Source organism: Schistocerca gregaria, chromosome 4 (assembly GCF_023897955.1).
Source record: "Schistocerca gregaria isolate iqSchGreg1 chromosome 4, iqSchGreg1.2, whole genome shotgun sequence".
Lineage (NCBI taxonomy): Eukaryota > Metazoa > Arthropoda > Insecta > Orthoptera > Acrididae > Schistocerca > Schistocerca gregaria.
The window spans coordinates 415,976,930-416,003,484 of record NC_064923.1 but is presented as its reverse complement, the minus strand read 5'-3'; the positions used below and the strand labels follow the sequence as shown (position 1 = coordinate 416,003,484).

The 26,555-nt window shown below is 43.6% G+C and overlaps 1 protein-coding gene across 1 annotated transcript in view; it reads left to right on the top strand.

Moving 5' to 3' along the window:
- LOC126267757 (photoreceptor-specific nuclear receptor-like) overlaps positions 1 to 26,555 on the top strand; it is a 145,433-nt gene that overhangs the window by 76,690 nt on the left and 42,188 nt on the right. The window contains exon 3 of the mRNA XM_049973061.1: positions 17,752 to 17,866. Within this exon, the coding sequence (XP_049829018.1) occupies positions 17,752 to 17,866 (115 nt within the window). The remainder of the gene's footprint in view (positions 1 to 17,751; positions 17,867 to 26,555) is intronic.

Sequence of the window (26,555 nt, the reverse complement as noted above, 5' to 3'; positions counted from 1 at the left end):
ATTCATTTTCCCACCATTCCCTAAGAACAGGTGGCGGTTGGGTGACTTAGGTTAGTGGAAGTAGCCCAAGTGACCTATATTCCCGCCATTTTCTTAGGCTAGGAGAGGTGTTGGAATTTGAACTTCCCACCATTTCCTGGGGGAGGGGAAGGGAGGGGGGGTTAGGTTAGTGGAGGTAGCCCAATTGACCTAACTTCCCACCAAAATTCAAACTTCCCGCCAAAATCCGCCATCTTGGATGACGTCATCACATGACGTTACGGCCGACATCATCGATGACGTCATCACTGCCATCTTGGATAAGACAAATACTGCGAGGACTGCTGATTTTTTATAAGCCGTTATAAACAGTCTAAGATCCTCATAACAAGTTAAGTTTAAGTGTTTCTGCGTACAATTTCTGAATTGAAGATTGTAAAAGCTTTTATTGCTGGACTTATGAAAATGAAAATGTGCAATTGTCGCTCGCCTCAGAAATTGTGCAGTCCGCTTGACGAGTTTTACCCTCATTGTTTATATTTTCTTTTTTTTTAAAAAAAAAAAGAGAACCGCTATCAGCGTTGGTCTGCTGCAATTATTATATACTGAAAAATCGGATTTCAGCTTATTACAACGACGTAGACAGCGAGTAACTGACCATCGGCGCAAAAGACATTAGTATCCCTAGGCTGTGGCACATCAGAAGCCTGAATATTTTTTTTATTTTCACTGGCACTTGAGGTACATACTACGTAGGCAACATCGTACTACATAGATGATTATCCGATGGTTAACAAAATTTATGACGTGCAGAGCACTTTTAGAAGATACTATCAAGCTACGTTAGAAATTCTATGTTACTGCAGAGTAAAAGTGATCTTTGACAGAAAACAAAAACGGAGATAAAACTCCTAAGAAAAGTATGAAACAAACATATAGGAAGAGCTCCATACACGAGCGATGGGTCGCAGTGATCCATCGTATGGGTTGATCGCTGATCACCCGGAAATGCCAGGCAGTCCAATGAATCGCATGTGATTCGTGTACGCAGTGTGGCTTCCTGGCTAGTTAGCACCAATATCGCTGCGATTAGATTCTATGTTTACTAAGCGTGGTGTGCAGTTTTGTTTCGTTTTGCTTTCCCCACGTTGAGTAAGAAATTAACATTAGAATTTATTGTTGCCCAAGAACCATGAACTACGCCGAGAAGTTAGGTGGAACCCAACGTTGCCGTTTATATTAAGAAGTAATACGAAATACACCCTCCGATTTTGCAGTGATTAGCATTTTGAAGCTTGTGCTATGGAAGTGGAATTGATGGGACATACATTGTGAAGCGGTCTAAGGCACTGCAGTCATGAACTGTGCGGCTGGTCCCGGCGGAGGCTCGAGTCCTCCCTCGGGCATGGGTGTGTGTGTTTGTCCTTAGGATAATTTAGGTTAAGTAGTGTGTAAGCTTAGGGACTGCTGACCTTAGCAGTTAAGTCCCATAAGATTTCACACACATTTCAAATTTTTTTAATTCATAGTGACAGTCGCGATACAGTGGTGGTCTTCATCTTATGATTTTGAGTTATTTATGAAATGATTAAACGGATTATTAAAGTTTTATACTTATAAAAAGAATGACATACTGGTAAGTATCTATTGTGATGCTAAGACCACTTTTCCATTTAAATATTCAGGGAAAATCTGTTATACTGTTATGATCAAGTCCCTTGTCATTTCATATTGTCTAATTCTTCTGCATACAGTTTATAACAAAAGTTACAGTAATGAGTAGTACTGCTATTGCCAACACCTCTATAGACATATCGAGTAAATTGTTTAAATATTTGCAGTTAAATTATTATGCTAAAGAATAAAAGAAATTGATGACTAATAAATGTAAAACGAATTGTATTGGCACTCTTGGAAGTTTTACACAAACCCGTTTGATGTCAGAGAAAAATGTAATATTTTCTCACAAAATAACCTACAGTTCCCAAGAAAAGCATTTCAAAACAAGTTTAATAAATCATAATTTCCGATGATTTTAAATTTACGTTTTGCAAGTGTTCGTGTGGATATGGAAATCAGCTGCAACTGCTGATAGACATAGCAGTTCATTTTCCACGGCAAAACTTCTCGAAACAGTGACGTGTATAACATTATCGAAATTGCTTGACAAATCGCTCGTCTGTGGATATAGAGGCGAGTGACCGATTACACGCGATATCGCGTGCGACGGATCGCTGCGATTCGTCGCTCGTGTATGGCCCTTAACGTAGACAAATTTGAGTAGTGAGACTATACTGAAATTACTTTCACATCTACACGTACGTGTTTCACCGGTGTAAGGTTACTTTCGTTCGCAAGAGAATAACACTTCGATTGCAAAATCTATAATTTGAAATTTTATTTTATTGTTGACCTGCACGATAAAGTCTTTCGAAAAAAACGTCAAATCACGCCTAACGCCGATGTTTTCAGTTGAAAGTTGTTTCATAATATAAGCAATTCCAGAGCAACACTGATGATTTTTTAAGTTTTGAATTACTAAATTATGAACGCAATTTGTGAGCAGCGAACTATTTAACTGTTTATCTTTTTCAAAAAATGGTTCAAATGGCTCTGAGCGCTATGGGACTTAACATCTATGGTCATCAGTCCCCTAGAACTTAGAACTACTTAAACCTAACTAACCTAAGGACAACACACAACACCCAGCCATCACGAGGCAGAGAAAATCCCTGACCCCGCCGGGAATCGAATCCCGGAACCCGGGAACCCGGGAAGCGAGAACGCTACCGCACGACCACGGTTTATCCGCCGTTAATATGCCACAACTAAAGAACGTTATACAGCTGTGATTATATTTTACCTAATAGTGTTTTGTGTTGTATAGTTCTGTGCTTGAGCACGGCTGCAACTGCTCAAGCAATTTGACGTCACAACTCTTGAAACTTCGGATTCTGATCGACCTTTCGATCGGCCCACAATCTAATGACTTTTCTTTGTACTGTCACCACGTCATACGTTTTAAAGCTCTGCGCATTTTAACGATAAAATAACTGTGAAACAGGGACTGAAATCTCTTGTATGGTTCAGGTTGTATGTCACAAAGTAAACTAATAAAAAAAGATTGCAATCATAATTCTGTCCAACGCTCGAGCTTTTCCTTGTTCTGTGACCCACTAACGTCTGATGGCACTTCTTTGTTTCTTTCTTTCACTGGTGCTATGTCCCACACTGATGCAGGGTCGGCATTGTCAGGAACGGATTTGGCAAGGTTAGTATGAAGGGATGGCCGGATGGCCTTCCTGCCGCCACCCCGTACCCCCCGGGACGGAATTAGTGTACCCCAGCTGTCTGCGCCTTCGTGTAATTCATGGAATAGTGCGAACGTGTTCAGATGTGGGCGTATCGTGTAACTGAGGCGGAACGTGGGGACCAGCCCGGTATTCACCTAGCGGTATGTGGAAAACTGACTAAAATCCACATCCAGGCTGGCCGGCACACCAGCCCTCGTCGTCAATCCGCTGGGCGGATTCGATCCAGGGCCGGCACGCCTACCCGAGTCCAGGAAGTAGCGCGTTAGCGCTCTCGGCTATCCTGGCGGGGACTGACGTCTGATGGCACTAACATCACATAATTACGTGATCTGGAGTACTACGTTCAAGTCGGGTCTTACCGTTGCAGCTTTAACTCGCGGTAGCAATTTACATTACTTTACCACGATATATTTCGTTTGATAAGCATTTAATACTTTTTTAATTTTCTTGTTTCATCTGAATGTTTCGTCTTCTTTAAAAATCTCATCTTTCTAATATGTGAACAGGAATCTAAAAGTTGCATCTCGTGGTCGTGCGGTAGCGTTTCTCGCTTCCCACGCCCGGGTTCCCGGGTTCAATTCCCGGCGGGGTCAGGGATTTTCTCTGCCTCGTGATGGCTGGGTGTTGTGTGATGTCCTTAGGTTAGTTAGGTTTAAGTAGTTCTAAGTTCTAGGGGACTGATGACCATAGATGTTAAGTCCCATAGTGCTCAGAGCCATTTGAACCATTTCAAAAGCTCATTTCCAACCCACTTGGTAAATCATTATAGTATGTATAAACAAATAAAATATTGTGTTGTGTTTAGCCAAGTCATATTTTTTGGAGCACAACATTTTCGGCCTTGCCTACTACCTTTGTTTTACAGCTGTTACGTTTCGTATAACGGGAACGGGTAGAATAAAGAATATTTGATCGGCACTGCTGACTAAGAAGTGAATCACCCAAAAGACATGTTCGTATGTCAGTGTAACTTCGAAAATGTGTACAGCTTCGGCGGGCACGTAAATGATTTGTAGTTCTCCGTGATAGGTAGAATGACCACTACAGTGCGTTAGTGGTTTTACTAGGCTTGGTAGGATATGTAAGGGACGTGAACAGCGTCACATGTTGATTGACCACTGTGAAGGGCACAAAGACGCCGTGTATTCGAGTGAGACAGCGTTGCCTACAACCAACAGAGTATCCAGTTCGCTGCAGGACGGATCGGCAGGATCCATATTTCTGGGGAATTCGGATGTGAGAGTGGACCACTGTCGGTCTGCGTGGGAATCTGAGGGGAGGCATATTCGTCACCAAGGTTTCGGTCGACCAAATTTGACCACCACAAGGGACGATCGTCGTATTGCACACCAAGCGTATCCAAAGCCCTCCACATCTGCGCCCGACCTCCGAGAATAAGTAATGGGCTCCTTGCGACATTCTGTGCCATCCCGGTGACTAGCAGGAGTTGGACCAGGCAATTATTGCCCCATGCGTAAACTGCCGGAAACAGCACAACACAAACGGCTACGTTTGGCGTGGTACTGTGACCGGAAAACATGGGCTGCTGATGAATGGCGTCGCACTGTTTTGTCCGGTGCGCTTGTAAAGCTACCAGTTAAAAAGATACGTAACCAGCTATTTAGTATAACTGCGGTAGCTTTCTTCATCGTAACGGGTTTCCAAACAAGTTCCTTCAGTTGGCGTATGCCAAGCAGTGTTAAGCAACACAGAAAAAAATTGTCTTTAATATAGTGTACAGATTAATTTTCTAAGAGATGCTCCCCCTTGGTTATTGTATACTAAGACTCGTTCCTGTAAGTACTCCTTCTCGATAGGATCTGCAGTACAGAATGAATGAAAGCACGGAATATGGATTAATCGACATCAACGACTATTTATTGCATCCCATGTGTACTACTTAATTCCGACAACCAACACTATGAAGCCCGAGGAAAACGATCAAAAAAAAAAAGAAAGAAAAAAAAACACCCTCTCTGTGTGGATCACCGGTTAAGCCTCCCACTTAAGCAAGAAGCCGCGAGCGACGCAGTCTCCTGCTGTCTTCCTCCTCGCATGTGTCGCTTGCACTACCGATGCATTTTTTCTTTTCAGTTTCAGCCTGTTCCCTGCGTGGAAAGCTGAGTACACACAAGTGTCAGACACTTGGCGGATAATTCCATCAGGTGAGACCTGCACTGATGAGGAAGGCACTTTTGACTCGCTGTTGACACTACAAAGTCGTGACTGATTGTGACGAGTAAGCTGTTGTTCCATTTCCGAGCGAAAAGTGCAGCTGCGTAAAGAAGACATTAATCGACGTTTTCCGCATTGTACTGTACTGCGAGGTGGAGCAATTGCAAGCAAAATTTGCTTCCATTAATGTCAGCGTGACCTACAGTGTTAGATTACGAGGACGTTCGAGCATATTGCTCTAGTACTTTGGCACTTACTACTTAATCGCTTTCCAAGCGATTAACGAGTCATACGTGACAACTGTTTTCATAATACGGCAAATTCATTTTCTTTTAACTTCGTGGCTGGATGCCTGTCCTTTCGCCAGAATCGGCAGTTAATCTAAGGAAGGTGGGGGAGGGAGGGAGGGGAGGGGAGGGGAGGGAAGAAGGTCGTGTGAGCCATCTGCCTGTGAACTGTTTATATTTTTTGTGCGTATTGTAGTGTTTTAAGCGTGCCGATTTTCTGAGACCGAGCGTAGAAAACGCCCTAAAAACCACACCAAGCAACCCAGTGCACCAGATCGACGATCATTACTCAGCCGCAAGCATGTTCGAGAATAATCGAAAAGACAAAAACGCCAACTGCGTATGTGTACGTAGAATAAATCAACTCATCGGCAAACTTCGAACATTCTTATTACGTTTCGTGATAATTGTGTCGTGTTAAAAGTGTAACAAAATTAATTCGGTAGCTTAATTATTTAATCGAATTATTTTTATAGTAAGCAAAAGTTAACTTTGTGACGCCATTCTTCCACAGGTCACTGGCCCACTGGTCAACTATTGCTACATCCTCTTTTTTGTTCGTCATCGAATGTCAGCGTTGTGGGTGTACTCGTATGCGGTGAGTGCAACGCTTCCATGGTCGTTAATGTCAGTTTTCCAGTCTGTTAGCTTCTCCTTTGTCTCCATGAGGCTAACTGGAAGCCGTTCGACTCCATTCACAGGGGAGAAATCCCTGACGGTACCTGGGATCGAATGCGGCCCTTTCGTGTAGCAGTCAGGCATACTGAACGCTCAGCAAAGGAGGCTGGCGTTCTTAGTGCAATCTGCGACCAACTCCCTCGTCTGCTTTGCTTCGGTGATCCTGTCATTTTTACTATAGGTCATCTTATATACTTGTCTTAGTTAATAAAATCTTTGACAGATTAATGAAGGCGTATAGCAGCAAATTTAAAAAGCTGTTGCCCACAAATTATCTAATGGAAACTATTCGACTGACTGTGATAGTGATGTTCAGAGAACAATACCTCTGCGCAACATCAATATCTCGATGAAAGCGTTAAACAAGAAGTAGAAAACCGTTACCAAGATTATAAACAAGAAGGGAGAATGGTATAAAATCACAAAAGAAAGGTCACTAGAACAGGTTTGTAACTTAGCGAAAGTGTTGGGCTCCTAGGCTGCCTGCTTAATGCATCCAAACGGATCTTCTCCAGCAAGAGAGATATCGAAAGGAGCCAAGTCAGCGGGACGTATACTGACGGAAACGGAAAGTTTTACAAGATGAAGCACAAGTGTGATATTTATCATTTACCATTTCTGTGGACATTTCTCACTCATTTCTGAAAATCGCAAGATCAGCAACAAATACCTGACAAGGGCCTTCTAGAAGATGCAACAAGCTCTTCACGCCGGATTCTTTTCCCTTTTAAATACGTAATCTTTCGCACATCTTGCAACAGAGGGTGAATTTGCGCGGGTTTGTACGAGTCCAGTATCTTAACGGAATTCCAGTCATAAAGACTCAAATCATTTAAAAAACGACGCTTCGTTTAAGGAGACGGTGATCGATTATTATAAGGTTTGTCACTTTTTGCCAGAATCAGTTTTTTGATTAAGTAATAACCGGTTTCGGCTAACAATGTCCATACTCAGATGCTACAATCTAGAATGGAAGAGCTTACATAAGACCTGAAACAAGTACAAATGTTTCCATTACGTCTACTTGCGAGCCAACTTAAGTGCTATCAATATCCAATGGTTCTTTCGTATATGCGGCATTTGGTGGAACAAAGGTTCACGCGTTGCCAACTAAATATACTATCGGAAAACATGGAATTCAGTACATAAAACTAAGTGCACTTTTCCTTCCTCACTCTTTACGCTAGATGCACGCATCCTATATAAGACAATCTTCAGTCCTGAAAACCATAAGGTATGACAAATATTACAATAACATTTCGACCAGTTAGACATAAAATATGGAAGTAGATTACTAGTCAATAAAACAGTAAAACCCATATAACTTTAGATTAGTAAACACTCGTAAAATTTACGTTTGCAGTAGGGTATAAAACATAATCCCGTATGTTGGGCTAGATAGAGCAGCAATCAGTCATGGAATTAAGTTGCTTTAATATGACATTTATAGTCACAACGCAGACCAGTTTTCGACCTGTGTCAGGTCATTATCACTGCAGTGCGGAATTGTAGCAGTTGTTCGTGCTCAAGTGAATGCTTACAGTAATGGCTGAACTGTGTAAGCTGCTCTATCTAGCCAAATATAACCACAGTCGTTGCGTGCACCCACCCCATGGAGGGCAACCTGTTGATAATGACGTATGTAACATACCACTGGAGACATAATAATTGTAATCAATCAAGGGATAACCTATAAATTATGACTTTCTTTGAATATATTTGGAGTAACATTTAACGATGGATGTAGTACCAATGTAACATTTCCCCACATTTAGTGTTCTAGATTTAAACACAGTGAGATCTTTACAATAAAAAGACAGGGTAGCAATCTTTATAGTACTTATTTCCATTCCTTGATGGAGCTGCTAGATGTTACGCCACGGCCTATAAGTTTACGAGGCCCACGAGAAAGACAGGCCGTGGCTGGTACGTCAGAGCACGTGACACCACAGGTCTTACGAGTGCCAGCAGCAGTTCAACTGGTTCAAATGGCTCTGAGCAGTGTGGGACTTAACATCTGAGGTCGTCAGTCCCCTAGAACTTAGAACTACGTAAACCTAACTAACCTAAGGACATGCCCGAGACAGGATTCTAATCTGCGACAGCAGCGGTCGCGCGGTTCCAGACTGAAGCGCCTAGAACCGCTCGGTCACAGCGGCCGGCCCAGCAGCCGTGTCCGGTGGGAAGCGGATAAGTATTTCAGACGAGTTTAATAATTCTTGACTGCGTGTTTAAATGCATGCACGCCCTCGATAGCACACAACAAAATTAAGACATTTAGTGGCTACCTTTTTAATTAAACACTGATTTCCCGTGGGCCCTACACAGGGCCGAGCGCTCGCAAAGTGTGGCGGACGAGCCAACTAGTGTGACTTCACAAGCTCGTTGCAGGGCCCGTGTATCTCGTTGTCCCCAGTAAGCTTGGGGTAGACGACGCGAAACAGACGACCAGGGCAGTTCCCTGTTACTGCTCGCTGGCAAGCTTCTTCCGGCTGCTAGGGTTTTACGTTAACTGGGCAGATGTCAGGAAGTGCAGACGCGTTCCGGACGGCACACTGCTCCAGTCGTACGCAGGGAGACCCATCACCAGTTGTGTGCAGAACACAAAGATTACGTCAAATAAGGAAATCGTGATAAATATTAGAACGTGCATTAGTCGCAAACTCATGTTTTTCGTTGAGGACTTTATTTGGTTCCTTGCGTTTCGTAATATAAATCTCTTGTTCTTCGAAAATATCTTAAGTGTTTACTTTTTTCAACTTGATGTAAAATTTGTAGAATATTAGGCCCCCCCTCCCCTTTGGCGTATATACGTAAGCTTAAAGCTGTTTTGTTGTTGGCGTAGGTGTGCTCTGCACTACCCAACGTCTGCCCCGCTAAGTAAGAACGTCACTGATGGAAGAGGAGTAACAGCGGGCTATAACAGGGAACTGCCATGCTCGTCCATTTCGTATCGTCTCTCCTCTGCTTACGGGCAGCGGCGTAACATCTAACTGCCTGTGTGCAGCGCCAGCAAGGATTGGAAATATGTACACGAAGGATTTTCATTGTATGATCTCACTCTGCTTAAGCCTAGTACACTAAAGGGGGAACGGGGGGGGGGGGGGGGAAGGAGGAGTTTCAATGCCACTAAACCATCGTAAATTAATTGTACGAATACAACTTCATTCACTTTCTCTTTCCTTCATGCACTTTATGTTATGCATCAGTTAATTTCATAAAAATAGGTTTCTAATGGTATGTTAAATACCAAATCAAGTACAAAATATCCTGTCTTATAGCCTACAACAATCGTAAATTTCACGAGTGTTTAATAATGTAGGGTTATATGGATTTTGCTGCTCTAACGACCGGTATTCTACATTTATATTTTATGACTATCTGACTGACATATTATTGCAATATTTGTAATACTTTATGGTTTTCAAGCGTAAAGATTGCCTTATAGAGGATGTGTGCATCTAGCACAGAGAGTAAGGAGGGAAAAGTGCATTTAGTTTTATGTACATAATTCCATGTTTTCCGATATTATGTTTAGTTGACAACGTGTGAACTTTTGCTCCATCATTTGTCGCCTAAAGTATGAACCATTAGACATTAATAGCACTTTAGTTGGCTCACAAGTGGACCTATTGAAAAAATTTGTACTTGTTACAGGTCTTAATGTAAGTTTTCCCTTCCTAGATTGTAGCATCTGTGGATGAACACTGTATGCCGAAACCGATTACAATTATATGATAAAATGTGATTGTAGCAAAAATAAAATACCTCATTCAGATAACTTCTTCGTAACGACTACGTGGAAGGATCGCAGCGCCGCTAGTTTTGCGTGGTAGTGGTAGTTTAGTGCTCTGTCATCATTTGTGCCAATAGCTTCATATTCTGCAGTGTTGTTGAGAGTCCGAGTTAAAGAATCAGCTCACCTCTTCTTTTAATTATATACGCGTATCTTTTATTTAATCTTCCTCCTTTTTTTCCACAAGACCAGTGGCTGAGTTCTCTAAAACATTCCTCGGAGTTTTACGACTCTTATGGATTAGACAGCTAACGGCAGCAAGCCTTCCATAAATTGAAGTCTCTGGCCGAGTTAGTTACATATTCCGGAAGCTTAATTTCAACAAGCTACTTAATCAGGCCGGCTCGGAAACTTTAAACCTGTTCCACAATACTGGCCTTACTGTACCTAATTTCTTTAATGCTTGGAGACAGCAGATTTACTTTACACGCCCTTGTCGCTCATATCTTTGATTATCTTCATACGAAGTGTCATATCGCCACGACGAGCAATCTACTTTTTCAGAATTCTGTGTCGCTGGTGAAAAGGCAGATATATTAAACGCCATGTTTTGTTCGTAGCCTTCGTAGTCTATCGATTTTCCGGTTATTAGGCAGATGTACGACTCCTACTTTTTCTCCTCGATCTTTCTGAGGCGTCGGTGGTTTTGCCCCGATGCCCGCTCGATATGGTGAATTGAATATCCATGCCTTTGGAAAATCGCTCTTCGTCGCGATTTTTCTATCAGTGTATTAACTCTGTAAACCACAATACCCAGAAAGGAAATTCTCCATACCTTCTGTCAACACAGCCACTTAAGAAGAATATCATGTGGTTAGTTGATTTGGGCGAGGAGGGGGGGGGGGTGAGGGGGCATACGGTGAGGTCATCTGTCCATCGGATTAGGCAAGGATACAGAAGGAAGTCGGCCGTGCCCTTTCTATGGAAACATCCCGGAATTTGCCTGAAGCGATTTTGCGAAATTACGGAAAACCTAAATCAGGGTGGCCGGACGCTGGTATGAACCGTCGTCGTCCTGAATGCGAGTCCAGTGTGCTAACCACTGCGCCACTTCGCTCGATAGGAATATCATGCAGATGAGACTTGTTATTAGAGCTTCTGCCCATAATTAGTTAGACGTTGACCGTCTACCATTCTTTCATTCACTCTCTACTTTACGGAACCGAAAGCGGTGGGACCTTGATCAGACTTTGGACTCTTATTCGGGAGGATAGTGATTCAGAGCCCCGTGCTGTCGCCCAGATTGAACTTTTTTGGGATTCCCCTTGAAGGCTCGAGGCTAATGCCGGACTGGTTCTTTTCAAATGGTACGGCCGATTTGCTCCTCTATTCATCCTTAAATCGTTCATGTGCTCTGTCTGCTACGACTTCGTTGTCAACGATAGGTAAAATCATAAACCTCCTTCCTTCTATTTTATGTAATCCCGTCGGGGCTTCGGGAAACAAATGCAGTGTATGCATAAAATAAAAAATAAAATACGATCGACACTAGGTATCAAAAATGGATATAAATAGCGTCGCGTTGCCGACAGTAACTCACAGTCCAATTGGAGTCCAGACAGTGGAGATGCCTAAGACAACTGCTGGCAGTACCTGAGGAAAATTACTAGGTCGGTCATCAAATTAATGTATGTTGTTGTTGTTGTTGTCTTCAGTCCTGAGACTGGTTTGATGCAGCTCTCCATGCTACTCTGTCCTGTGCAAGCTTCTTCATCTCCCAGTACTTACTGCAACCTACATCCTTCTGAATCTGCTTAGTGTATTCATCTCTTGGTCTCCCTCTACGACTTTTACCCTCCATGCTGCCTTCCAATGCTAAATTTGTGATCCCCTCATGCCTCAGAACATGTCCCACCAACCGGTCCCTTCTTCTTGTCAGGTTGTGCCACAAACTCCTCTTCTCCCCAATTCTATTCAATACCTCCTCATTAGTTATGTGATCTACCCATCTAATCTTCAGCATTCTTCTGTAGCACCAAATTTCGAAAGATTCTATTCTCTTCTTGTCCAAACTATTTATCGTCCATGTTTCACTTCCATACATGGCTACACTCCATACAAATACTTTCAGAAACGACTTCCTTACACTTAAATCTATACTCGATGTTAACAAATTTCTCTTCTTCAGAAACGCTTTCCTTGCCATTACCAGTCTAAATTTTATATCCTCCCTACTTCGACCATCATCTGTTATTTTGCTCCCCAAATTGCAAATTAATGTGTAGAATAATGAAATATTTAATGGAAATGAATAAATGCTACATCTCCAAGTACCCCGTAAATCCAGAAAGTTTCGAGACTGAATTAATAACAAAAATATAAATATTTTAAGATGGAGCTTTCAATGCTTCAGGTATTCTACATTTTCTCTTTCTCCTCTCCCTACACGGATGTCGTTCAACCATGGTGTCACATGGGCTTGAATGTCGGTTATTTTGTCAAAGCGTTGACCTTTCATGGGACTTTCATGGGCTTTGTCGTTGTGGGGTAGGTTCGTATTAATAACACCAAGTCTCGTCACCCGTGATGAATTTTTACGGAAAACAACTATCCGCGTTAGCATTTCAATTGCGTAATGGCAGGCGTCCATGCGTCATAGTTTTTGTCCCGGAGTCAAGGTGTGCGAAACATACGTTCCACCACTTTTCTCTTCTCCGAAACATTCTGGAGACTGTCTTGAACACTTGATTTAGACGGGTTCAGTTCATTGCTCCAGTGCGGTATGCGGCACAACAACGTTAACGCATTACAGCCGTACGTACATTGCTTAACACTGCTTGCTCACAACTGACTGGTTGAATGGTGACGGTAGTTCAAGCTGTCTCCGTAATTACTGCGCCTACGTCACTTACACGCCAGGACTAAACTCAGTCTCGGAACATTTTGGACGGACGGTGTCTGTACACACTGCACAAGACACTGTGCAGTACACGGCAATTGATGCCTTGTACCATTGCTAATTGTCCAGTTCCACTCACAAGTAGAGAGAGGGGTAAATGATTGCGCGTATGCCTCTGTACAAGCTCAAATCTCCGTTATTTTGTCCTTACTATCCCTACACGAGATGAAAGTTGGAAGCAGTAGCATCGTTCAGATGTCTGTCTCTAACGGAGCCCCTCTGAACTTTTGCGAAAATATTGCCTTCTTCCCACCAAGCACTCTCATCAAAATTCATGGGGCATTTACGTAATACTAGCTTACTGATCGAACCGACAGATAATAAATCCAGCAACAAGGATCTGTATTGCTTCGGTGCCCTTCTTTAAGTTCACCTCGTAGGAATCACAAACACTGAAGCAACATTCGAGAATGGTTCCCATAAACTTTCTGCCTCCTCAGAACACTTCCCTACAACTGATCTTACGTGCTCGTTCCATTTCACGTAATTCTGCAACGTGCGCCTAGATATGCAGGACAAATTGTAGGGAAGGATTCCTGACTGGAAGACGAGGAAAAAGGTCCTATGACCATGTGTCCGGAAATGCATCGTTACCACGATAGATGGCGCTGAAAATTACTCATTCACGTGCCGTGTCTTCCTTGTGTACTGTAAGCAGCAAAATGGCCCGGTAATCATGTCGGGAACAAGCCAACATGGTGTTTGTGTCAGGCCAAGCGGATGGAAACAGTTTAGAGGCAGCATGGCTTTAATAGAACAAATACCCTCACAGCCACCAACCACATCACACAGCATTTCAAGCCATGGCACGTGCTCAGAGGAACTTCCATTTGTAAGCGCTATCTACCAAGGGAATGATACATTTCCGGACACATGTTCATTGAACTCTATCACCTTCATTTTCAGTTTGTCGGTTTTATTAATGTTCGCTCTGTATAACTTACGACAGGGAATCAAGCAGCACACTATTAATATTGTAACAGAACATTACAAGATTATTTCTTCCAGGTGTCCGCATCAGCTTCAATTTATTCACATTTAAAGCAACCACATTGCACAGACATTCTATTGAAGTCGTCATAGACCACCTACAGACTCTCGATGACGTCAGTTTCTTGCGAACAACCGGGTCATCAACAAATAGTCTCATTATCAGTTTACTGCTCTCCCTACCCAACAGACTTTACACACATAAAGAACAGTCACAGTTCTGTCACACATGCCTGAGGATGAGGTCTTTATACAGCAGATTTGCAACTGTAATAGCATGTGAACGTCAGCTTTCCCTGTCCATCAGTAGGACATAGACGTTCTGTTTATAACAACAACAGAGACGCTTGCATATTGATTGCAATTAAATGGAAGAAAATGTACGAGGGAGTGCTGAAAAGTAATGCCTCCGAATTTCTTATGTGAAAGCTCTTAAAACTTTTTACATAAAAGAAACGTTATTAACATTCTACATCTTTATTTTTATGTACATATTTGCAGCCGTCTGCCGCTACAGGTCTCCGAATCCAAATTGTAGCGTGCAACAGAGCATTGCGTTACGTAACTATGTCGGTGCGTAAGAAACAGCAGGCTGCAAGCGATTTTCGAATTAGAAGAGTTCTTTCACACATGTAGCATCCTCTCGTTCAACAAGACAATGCCAGACCACAAACGAGCCCTGCGACATCTGAAAAAATCCGATGCCTTCGGTTCACTCTCATCGATCATCCTCTATGCAGTTCAAACTTGGCTCCATCCCATTTTCATCTGTTTCCAAAACCTAAGGGACACCTTCCACGATTTTCTTTTGTTGGTGATGAACTCGTGGAAGGCGACGTGAGATTGTGGCTCCATGAACAAAATCAAACATTCTACAGTGACGGTATTAACAAACTGATCTCTCGTTGGGAGAAATGTGTTAGTCGCCAGGATGAATAAGTTAGGAAATAAATATGTAAACATAGAACATAAATATGTAGAATGTTAAAAACGTTTTTTTCATTTAAAAAGTTTTAAGAGTTTTCACACAAAAACTTCGGAGGTATTAGTTTTTAGATCGCCCTCGTACCAATCACATGGTCAGTGTGACAGGATAGGCTTCACCAGGAAAAAAGAAAGCCAGACTGTTTCTGTCTTCTGGAAAGTTCGTCTACACGCAGTCTTCACTTTGACAACTACTATTACATATTGTTTTTTGTTATTTAATTGGGAAGTGATCAACAATACCAGTGTGTATATTGGATCTATAGGCAAATTTCATAGCACGTCATACTGAAAACAAGTTATACGTTAAGATAAACCGTGATCTTTTCATGCAACGCTCTGATTTGCTGGGGAATATTTCCTCACACCCCATCCACTCTTTCCCCCCCCCCCCCCCCCCCCCCAACGCGCCACTCATCCCGTACAGTACCATAGTACCATGTCCCAATTTAGATTATTGCGCAGAGGAAGCTGTTTCTTGTTTCTTATGTGACTGTGCTTTCAACATGACATATTGCGAAAGAAATTGTTACTATATTGATTTAAAGAGGGGGGAAGGGACCAAACTGCTAGGTCATCGGTCCCGTTATAATATCGTTATTATTACAAGTGACATTGCTCTTCGATACTGGAATACGAAATACGGCCTCTTATTAGAACTATCTCAGCAAGAAAGACGACAATTATGTAGAAACGTAGTCGTACTGCAGTTAACAATTAATCTTTTTGCTACGTTATATTCTATGTTCTTACAATTTTAACACTGCCCCCCAATAAAATCAGACAGCTATACGTCTCATTATACGAAAAACCGTACAGCGAACAGCGATTTGTGGAGTACATGACAGCACATTTTTCCTCAAGAGCAGAAACCACAGAAGGCAGTGATGTTGGACCGTGACGTCTGGAGCGAAGTCGACGTTGTAACTCATCCCAAGGGTATTCCACTGTTTTCAAGACGAGACTCGTATTTCAGGAATTTTATTGTCAAAAAAATGGTTCAAATGGCTCTTAGCACTATGGGACTTAACAGCTGTGGTCATCAGTCCCCTAGAACTTAGAACTACTTAAACCTAACTAACCTAAGGACATCACACACATCCATGCCCGAGGCAGGATTCGAACCTGCGACCGTAGCAGTCGCGCGGTTCCGGACAATGCGCCTAGAACCGCTAGACCACCGCGGCCGGCAAATTTTATTGTCCATACGATCGCCTCACAAATGCTGCTTTATGAAACAGTGCATTGTCGCGCTAATACAAACAATTATCATGTCCTAAGTGTTGCTCTAATGGGAGCTGTATGCAATTATGTAATGTGTGTTCATATAATTCCCCATGTTGCGTTTTCTAGAGTGCAATAAGGGAATCAAACCCTAACCACGAACAACACCTTCATTCCGTAACACCACCTCCTCCGTACAGAACAGTTGGCACTGCAAATACAAACAATTATAATGTCCTAAGTGTTGCTTTAATGGGAGCAGTATGCAATGATGTAATGTGTGTTCATATACTTCCCCATGTAGTGTGTTCTCGAGTGCAATAAGGGAATCAGACCCTAACCACGAAAAAACACTCCCATTCCGTAACACCACCTCCTCCGTACTGCAATGTTGGCACAGCAGATGATGGCAGGTAACATTGTCCAGCCATTCGCCTCACCCAAACCCTTCAGTTGGATTGACACAATCCAAAGCGTAATTCAGAGCTGTAAGTCACTTGTTACCACTCATCCATTGCCCATTGGCGTCGCTCTTTGCACCATCACAAATATCGCTTGGTATTGACCACAAAAATGTGTACTTATGAGGAGCTGCTCGTCCGTGATATCGTTCTTTTTGACTCCCTAGGCACAGTCACTGTGTTATCCTGACCGCTGATAGAACTTGGGAACACACGAGTGATTCCTTCCGCTTATTTCATTCATTTTTTTTAGAAATGCCGTCCGAAATACCAGACGGTACGCGTCCGTCAATTCTCTTCTCGGTTTAGCTGTGGTTGTTCCTTCGTGTTTCCACTTCACAATCCAATCATCAATAGTCGACTTGGACACTTTCAGATTGGTTGAAATGTCTCTGACAAATCTGTCACTCAGGTGACATCCAGTGACTCGTCCACAGTCGAAATGAGTAAGCTCTCCTGACGAACGCTTCTGCTGTTACTGCCTCACTCCTGACAATGCAACACTCCCCGTCTCTTTTTATTCTAATAGGGCAGCCGCTCGTGACATATAGTGTCCAATTCCGGATTACATAGAGGCTCAAATGGCTCTGAGCACTATGCGACTTAACTTCTGAGGTCATCAGTCGCCTAGAACTTAGAACTAATTAAACATAACTAACCTAAGGACATCACACACATCCATGCCCGAGGCAGGATTCGAACCTGCGACCTTAGCGGTCGCTCGGCTCCAGACTGTAGCGCCTAGAACCGCACGGCCACTCCGGCCGGCGATTACATAGTGATACATATGTATGATCAAATAGTGTATACCCGTTTTGTGTCATCGGACTGTGACTGTCTTTTTCTTTTTGTGGACCACTATGCTTAGGTCCGGTAACTGACGCTGATGAGCGTAGTGTGTTGTGTTGAGGCGGTTAGAGTTGAAGGCGCGCTGCAGCGCTCGTGTGCCTGTCTGTGTGTGCAGCCGTGCAGAACGAGCGGCAGCCGCGCAACACGGCCACCATCAGGCCCGAGGCGCTCGTCGAGATGGACCAGGAGCGCGCCCTCAGGGAGGCCGCCGTCGCCGTCGGCGTCTTTGGGTGAGTACCGCCTCCCGCTCTCTCGCTCTTGCCTGTCGGACGAGCTGCGAGACTTCTGCGTAGGATTGCTCGCATGTGTACCAAATATCTACCATACTGCCAGTAGAGCTAAGTATGACAGATTGGTCCAGAAACAGCCACACACCGAAACATTTGGTTTGTTGATCAAAATAACTAAAGTTGAACAATGGGTCACCATTTCAATAATTCTTACCATTGCTCTCACTTGACGCTGCTCACATCCTGTATCTTCTCTTGGTACATTGTAGCCATCAGGTAGTCCTATTGGAGGATGTCGAGGGGGCCGAAATCTGTGAAGTGTGGGGACCGTTAAACCGATCCATGTTGGCTAATCCATGCGAAGTGTGGGGACCGTTAAACTGATCCATGTTGGCTAATCCAATGGACGCAACACTCAACACTCAAATTGTCATTCACCCTCGTTGCTGGTTGAGTGGGAGCTGTCTGTTGGTGGAAGTCCTCAACAATGTGTCAGCTAGAGTAAAATCTCTAAGTGTAGCCGTTTTACTCACTATGACTAGATGCAAGTCGCCATTCATTGTGCACTCACTGTAGATGGAACCAGTCATGGAGGGATATTAAATTTTTGAGGCATAAAATAAAAGTCCGTAACTCATTCAATGCTGTAGTATACAAAATGGTGACTTTTACAAAAATCATTAATAGTGTTTGATAATTAGCTGTCAGTAAATAACACCAGATTTTAATTTGCGAGTTACTGCGCCGCCTCGCTCGCTAATAGTATGTGTAAAGTATGTACGTGTGTCGCGTCGACGAATGTGATGACCGTTTGTCCTGAGTAGTATTCCATCTGTGTCGTAGTGGATACAATCGACATGAAATGAAGGGATAGGATGACATGAGGTACCGGCATATAGTTTACCCCTCTCAAATAGTTCGAAAGTGGCTGCAGAGCTAGACGTCCCCTACCCTACGAATGCACCACCAGTGTCGAATGGCATTGACAAAAGGTCTACTACACAGCCACCTCTTCGTCCTCCCTGTCTGGTCGCATACTGGCGACAAAAATTTCTTTCACCCCAGGATTCGATTCGCCTACCTCTGTGTCGAGAGTTGCCAATTAAACGCCTACATCTACGTTTACATACGTACTCCGCAAGCCACCTTACGGTGCGTGGCGGAGGGTACCGCGTACCACTAGTAGTCATTTCCTTTCCTGTTCCTCTTGCAAATAAGAGCGAGGGGAAACCAACAGTCTATATGCCTCCGTAGGAGCCCCAATTTCTCTTATCTTAACTTCGCGGTACTTACGTGAAATGTACGTCTACACTCCGCAGGCTACCATGCAGTGTGTGGTGGAGGATACTTCTGATTCCACTATGTTTTCGCCGTTGTCCGTTCGATTCGCGAGTGGCTCGTGGTAAATGATGGCCGGTAAATCTCCGTATTAGCCCAAAGTTTCTCTTTGTGGTCATTTCGCGAAACGTATGTGGGACGAAGTAGTAAGTTGTCCGACTCTTTCCGGAACTTAACCTCTAGGAATTTCAATTGTAAACCTCTCTGTGATTCGCAACGTCTACCCTGCAGCGTCTGCTACTGGAATTTGTTGAGTATCTCCGTAATTCTCTCGCGCCGAATAAATGATTACGTGATGAAACGCGCCGCTCTTCGTTAGGCACTCTCCGTCGTCTTCATTAGCTCTTCTTGGTAAGAGTGCCAAACTGATGAACGGTACTTAAGAACTGGTCAGAAAGTATTTTGTAAACCACTTTTATCGTAGATGACTTGTTTCCTTTTCCTACTGTTTGTTTCATGTGGTCATTCCACGTCAGGTCGCTCTTGGCGATTACTCATAACTATTTTATGTAGTTGCTGCTTCCCTTGACCTATCATCAAGACTGACATCGACTGGTTGTCTATTTCTTCACCTATTTATGCGGAGTACATTTCATTTATTTACGTCCAAGCGTCAGCTGTCAGTCCTTGCACAAATCCCTGCTCCTCTGGAGATCTTCCTGCAATTGTCTACAGTCTTCTGATGTAGCAACCTTCCTATAGGCGACAGCATTGTGTACCAACAGACTCGTGGTGCTTCCGACGTCATGCGCTACATCACTCGCTATACGCCGTTGTCTAACGGTACAAATTTAAAAAGGTGTTGTAGCGGCTTTAACAAGTAATTAAAACGTCCTCGGTCTCGGTTACGATCCCAGCGATTGCTTAAATTTTGAATAAAAATCATTAGCAATGGCGGCCAAATACTTCCCACGTAAGCAGTCCCTCTTCTTTTTGCAAACATCCTTGTCAAAGAGGCGCAGGAGCGGAAAGAAACTCTAGACACCCTCTTACCCTTGAAGTGGGAAACTGCACCTAAAAGGCGGAAGAATCGGCAGTGACCAAAGGAATGATCTCCCAGAAGACAGTGGAAACTACTGTATAAAAAACAATGTGTATCCACAGTGACCTGTACTTGAAAAGGTGACACGAAGATATCTCCATTAACAAAAAAAAATTCCGAATTATTGCCCCATTCGGAGCTCCGGGATAGGACTGTCAAAGTGGAGGTTACCATGAGAAAAAGAGTGAAAACCCAAACAAAGGGTAACAATCTACGAGTCAGAGCGTGGACTATCAGAAATTTGAATGTGGCACGGGAGCTAGAAAACCTCAAATGCATAGGCGCATTCTAGGTACAGTTGGAATCAGTGGAGAGAAATGGAAAGACGATAAGGATTTCTGGAAGTACGAATATGGGTAGCACTAGCTATAAATAGGAAGGTAGTGCAGAATCTGAGTTACTTTAAGAATTTCAGTGGTACGACAGGATACTGTGTGTTATTCTGATTACAATGCAAAGTTACGAATAAGGACAACCATCTGCTGTAGAACTGAATGACGACAACGGTAATTTGTGCCGGAACTCGAACTCGGATTTCCTGCTTATCACGAGCGGTCGCCTTACCATTTGGCTATCCGTGCGGGACTCACGGCCAGAGCCAAACTTCCACACGTCGTCAATCAACTAGCCGCAGTGACTGTTCCTTCGGACATGCATATATATCCGAAGGAACATTGCATCGAACTTATGAAACTACACAGGCACTACACTATCATATTGTATCGTAATTATTCATGGTCGTGAGTTGAATGAATGGGACTGGAGACATAGCACCCGACTATCGGAAATACATCATCCACGCAAGCCCGAAGATAGGATGAGTGGATCTGTGCAAAAACTATAGTATAATCAGCATCAAAGTTTTAGACAAGAGTAATACACAGTAGTGGCAAAGAAAACTGAGGATCGGTTTGATAAGGAACAGCTTGGCTTTAGAAATAGTAAAGGCACCATATAAGCAATTATGACGTTGCGCTTGATAATCGACACAAGATTTCTGAAAAATAAAGATACATTCATTAGATTTGTCGACCTAAAAATAGTATTTACATTCTAAAATTGTGCAAATGTTCGACATTCTCAGAAAAATGGGATTAAGCTACAGGAAAATACGGGTAATATACAAAACTGCCTCCCATGTGATATAACATTGCTGTCAGCGTCGCTGGCTGCCGTGCTGTGAGTGGCCAGTCCATGCCAGACCAGCAACAGTAATTTGTTACTCCGTATTTTTCATTTCTGGACGGTTCCATAAATTTCTTATGTGTGTAGTGTTTGTAGATTCTATTCCATGTTTGAATAAACAGTTGCACTCTCCGCCCAAATCAGCTTTGTTCTGGGTGCATGTTTGGGTCGGTAATAAATGTGCTTTCAATTTTAAATGTTGTACTTCATTGATGACCCTGTCTTCACATTTGGATCTGATTGTGGTTTTGACATGAAAATATGTATAAGAACAAAGAAGGGAAAATAAGAGTGGAAAAACAAGAACAAAGCACTCTGATTAAAAAGGGTCTATGACAAGGGTGCAACCTGTCTCCCTTACTGTTCAATCTGTACATCGAAGAAGCAATGATGGAAATAAATAATAGGTTCAAGAGTTGCATTAAAATTCGCGATGAAATAATATCAAAAATTAGATTCGCTGATGACATTGTTATCCCTAGTAGAAGCAAGAAAGATCTAGAAGACATACTGAACGAAATGAACAGTCTGTTGAGCACATGGTATTGACTGACAGTAAATCAAAAAAAGACGAAAACGATGGGGAGAAGCAGAAATGAGATTAGTGCTGAAATTGACAACACAGCTGAGGACCACGAAGTAGACGAAGTGTAGTAACTCTGCTGCTTTGGGAGTAAGATAACGCATGACGGATGAGGCAAGGTGGACATAAAAAGCAGACTACCACAGGCAAAGAGGGTATTCCCGGCCAAAGGAAGGCTACCAGAATCAAACAATGTTCTTAAATTGAAGAAATAATTTCCGAGAATGTACGTCTGGAGCACAGCATTATATGGGAGTGAATCTTGGACTATGGGGAAAGTTGAGGAGGAGAGATTCGAAGCGGTTGGCGTGTGATGTTACAGAAGGATACTGAAAATTAGGTGGAATGGTTTAATGAGAAATGAGGAGATTCCACGCTGAATCGGCGAGGATATAAACATGTGGAAAATATTGGCTAGAAGAAGGGACAGGACGATAGAATATGTGGTAAGACACCAGGAGTAACCTCCATGCTACTAGAAGGCGCAGTGGAGGGTAAAGTGCTACTCTGAGATGAATGTATTGGCGGGCCGCATCAAACCAGTCATTAAACTGAAGACACCTCCTAAAAAAATGTATCGTATAAAGGAACGCTGTACCACACTTCCTTGAGGAACTTCTGAAATTAGCTTAACATGTATCGCTTTTATTCGATTTTCCGTTGATGGCCACGAATACGATGATAAGATGTACATCTTTGGTAAATGGGAGAGGAATAAGGATGAATCGTGTTGGTATTAACTCTCTATGAGCAAGCTCGACAAATTTGTAACGCTTGCGATACGTTGCTGCATCTGCGTAGCGGGGTGCGCATTCTCGCCGTCGTCGTGCGTAGCAGATTCATAACGCTTCGGACTAAAATTATAGGAAGTGCACTGCAAGAATTATCTGGACACAAAATCATTATTGTAGACATTGTTCCGGAATTTGTGAGCCTTTCTTTAAACGTTACAAATTTGGCAATTTAGGCATTCTCAATCAAACTGCTCTTTTTTTTTAGATGGTGAATCCTGCAGTGTATTATGGAAAGAAGAGGAGTGTTGTCGGACGTGAGAGCGCGATGACTGTTTCATCAGTGCCTCTTCTAGTGATACCACTAAGCTCAACAGAAAGTACAGAAGGTCGAAGAACAACCTCAAGTTCGCTGTCCATCAATTTTTCTTTTCTACAAAGAGTGGATGTTTTAGATTCACTAATTGCATTTACAGAATCAACTTCAGGCCAAAGAAGTGCAGTTCCTTGGTATGATGGTAGTAAATGCATGGCTGTTGCACAGAAAGCACTGACTCTCTTAGTTTACCCAAAAATATGGCGAGGCCTCTTCGTCAGTCCAAAGCTGAAAAGCTGATGCCCTGTGCAAAATGAACAAGGTCGTAAGTGGGAGAGAGAAGGATTCAAAAATGTCTGTAAGCACGATGGGACTTAACATATGTCATCAGTCTCCTAAGACCTAACTAACCTAAGGACATCACACACATCCATGCCCGAGGCAAGATTCGAACCTGCGACCGCAGCAGCAGCGCGATTCTGGACTGAAGCGCCTAGAACCGCTCGGCCACAGCGACCGGCAGACAGTGTTGTGGTTGGCAGGAGAGCCAACCGTGTTTTTCTAAAGGAGGCCGAAATGCACGCGTCTCAGCTCATGCAGGCTGGGGTGAGGTCTGGAACATGACAAGGGAATTAGAATGGAGAAAAACGGACGTAGCTGGTGGAATACTTAAGTTTAATCCATTAATGGAGAACGTCGCTTTTTATGGTACATAATTCACAATATCAATAGTACGGATACTGGCGCCTTGCTAGGTCGTAGCAAATAACGTAGCTGAAGGCTATGCTAACTATCGTCTCGCCAAATGAGAGCGTAGAAGTCAGTGAACCATCGCTAGCAAAGTCGGCTGTACAACTGGGGCGAGTGCTAGGAACTCTTCTCTAGACCTGCCGTGTGGCGGCGCTCGGTTTGCAATCACTGATAGTGGCGACACGCGGGTTTGACTTATACTACCGGACCGCGGCCGATTTAAAGGCTACCACCTAGCAAGTGTGGTGTCTGGCGGTGACACCACAGAGAGAAGGGAAGATCTTCAAGTGTAGATGCTGAATATGCAAAGAATAAGAAAATAGGGCATGCACCAAAGCCAATTCCCCGAAAAGTTGTTCGTCAGGACAATGTTGGACATTGGCCAGTTGTGTCTGAAAAGAGAGGTACATGGAAGATGCCAAACTGCAAAGGAAGTCGTCAATTATCTACGAGAAATGTAATGTTAATTTGTGCATCGAGAATAAAAAGAACTCTTTACTGGAGTTTCATAAAGAATAAAAGCTACGAAGGTCAAAAGTGTCAAATTCTTAAGTATTTTCACATGTCACAGAAGTATATATGTAATTATTCACAAGCCAAAATTTAGTTCATTTGTATCCTTAAATGCCTAACGTAACAAGTACTTAAAGCTACAAAATGTATTTCATAAACATGATTAATGTATTTTTTTATCAATGTACGTTTACTGTGACCCTAAAGTAACTCAAATGTAACATTTATAATTTTTTGTCTTTATTGCTTCATAATTGTGTCCATAGAGGGCGATGGCATTAAATTATCCGCGAAAAGTTGAAAACGTAATGCGCGGCTGCCGACGTCGCGCCGCCGGCTGTTGTCAGACGGCGAGGCGCGAGCCAGACAGGTGCAGAGCTATTGATTCAGCTGGCCCATTGACGTCAGCGGCAACATTTGCCGCGGTGCTTGTTGACGCGGCGTCAAAGATGTCGCGGGCTGGCCGGCTGGAAAACGGACGCGCGCCTCGCGTCAGCGACCAAAGGCACTCTTCAAGCCGACCTGTCTGCCTGTCGCGGCTTTAAGCGACGCCGACAGACACGGCGCCGCGGCCAGCTCTTAGCCGTTGCACGCGTTGGTACTGTCTCCTCGGGTTACGAGATTGGCCGTACGCAGAGTAGGGGCTAGAGGCGGGGACAGCTGACCCCTGCTACAGAATAATGATCTTCACAGACCGAACTCGAATCCTGTCTCGACACACAGGTAGTCGTATTACTTCAGTATCAGTTTCCAGAAACACGGACCATGTATTGGATGCTGACTAGTAGCAGGTGTTTCCAGAACATTTTGTCGTGAAGAGGTATGTCACTACCCCTCCTCCCTCGTCGCACACACACAGCCTTCCCAACATCCGGCTCATCCGTCTACCCTAGTGCACAGCCTCAGTACGCTCTTGGCTGCGATCCGGGTGCTATGTATCTGTGGTGTACACACCTGCCTAGCTTGAGTATCCATCCTTGTTGCTGATATCATCAGTCCGAAAACTTATTTGCTCCATCTCTTCACAATAGTCTATCGTGTGCAATTATTTTCATATCTGCATAACTACCGCACGCTGCCGCCATCTGAAACTGCTTACTGTATTCAGTCCTTAATCTCTATCTACAACGTTTTTTAATCCTCGTCCATCGTGGCCCCGCCACTACTCACACTTATCTCCTTCCAATACCAAATTCTCTATTCCTTGTCTCGTAGGATGTACCTTTCAAAATATCCTTTCCATTATGCACTTGCCGGCCGGCGTGGCCGAGCGGTTCTAGGCGCTACAATCTGGAACCGCGCGACCCCTACGGTCGCAGGTTCGGATCCTGCCTCGGGCATGGATGTGTGTGATGTCCTTAGGTTAGTTAGGTTTCAGTAGTTCTAAGTTCTAGGGGGCTGATGACCTCAGAAGATAAGTCTCATAGTGCTCAGAGCCATTTGAACCATTAAGCACTTTGACCGCCTCTGTAGCCAAATGGCTAGCATCGTTGCTTTTGGTACGGAAGGACTCCGGTTCGATTCTCGGTTCGTCTTTCGATTTTCTTTGAAGTTCAAAATGGTTCAAATGGCTCTAAGCACTATGGGACTTAACATCTGAGGTCATCAGTCCCCTAGACTTAGAACTACTTAAACCTAACTAACCTAAGGACATCACAAACATCCATGCCCGAGGCAGGATTCGAACCTGCGACCGCTGCGGTCGCACGGTTCCAGGCTGAAGCGCCTAGAACCGCTCGGCCACACCGGCCGGCTTTCTTTGAAGTAGTGAGATCTGAGGTCTGGAACAACTAAACCGCACGAGGACAAATAAGAGGCTGTTTGAATAAAAAGGCAGCTGCACCATGAGAATTTATCTATTGGCAATAAGGACTAGAGGATTAGCGACATGCTGGTCACGTGCCCCACGATCACAGATGACTCCTCGTACTGCCTTGTAGGCGGCAGTCGGCCACTCGGAACAGGCCTAATCCGTGACTAGTGTTTATTAGGCTAGTTTTACCATAAAGCTCTTACCCCACTCCCACAGTTCAATTCAGTACTTCTCCATTATTTATTCCAAAAAAAAATGGTTCAAATGGCTCTGAGGACTATGGGACTCAACTGCTGTGGTCATCAGTCCCCTAGAACTTAGAACTACTTAAACCTAACTAACCTAAGGACATCACACACATTCATGCCCGAGGCAGGATTCGAACCTGCGACCGTAGCAGTCGCACGGTTCCCGACTG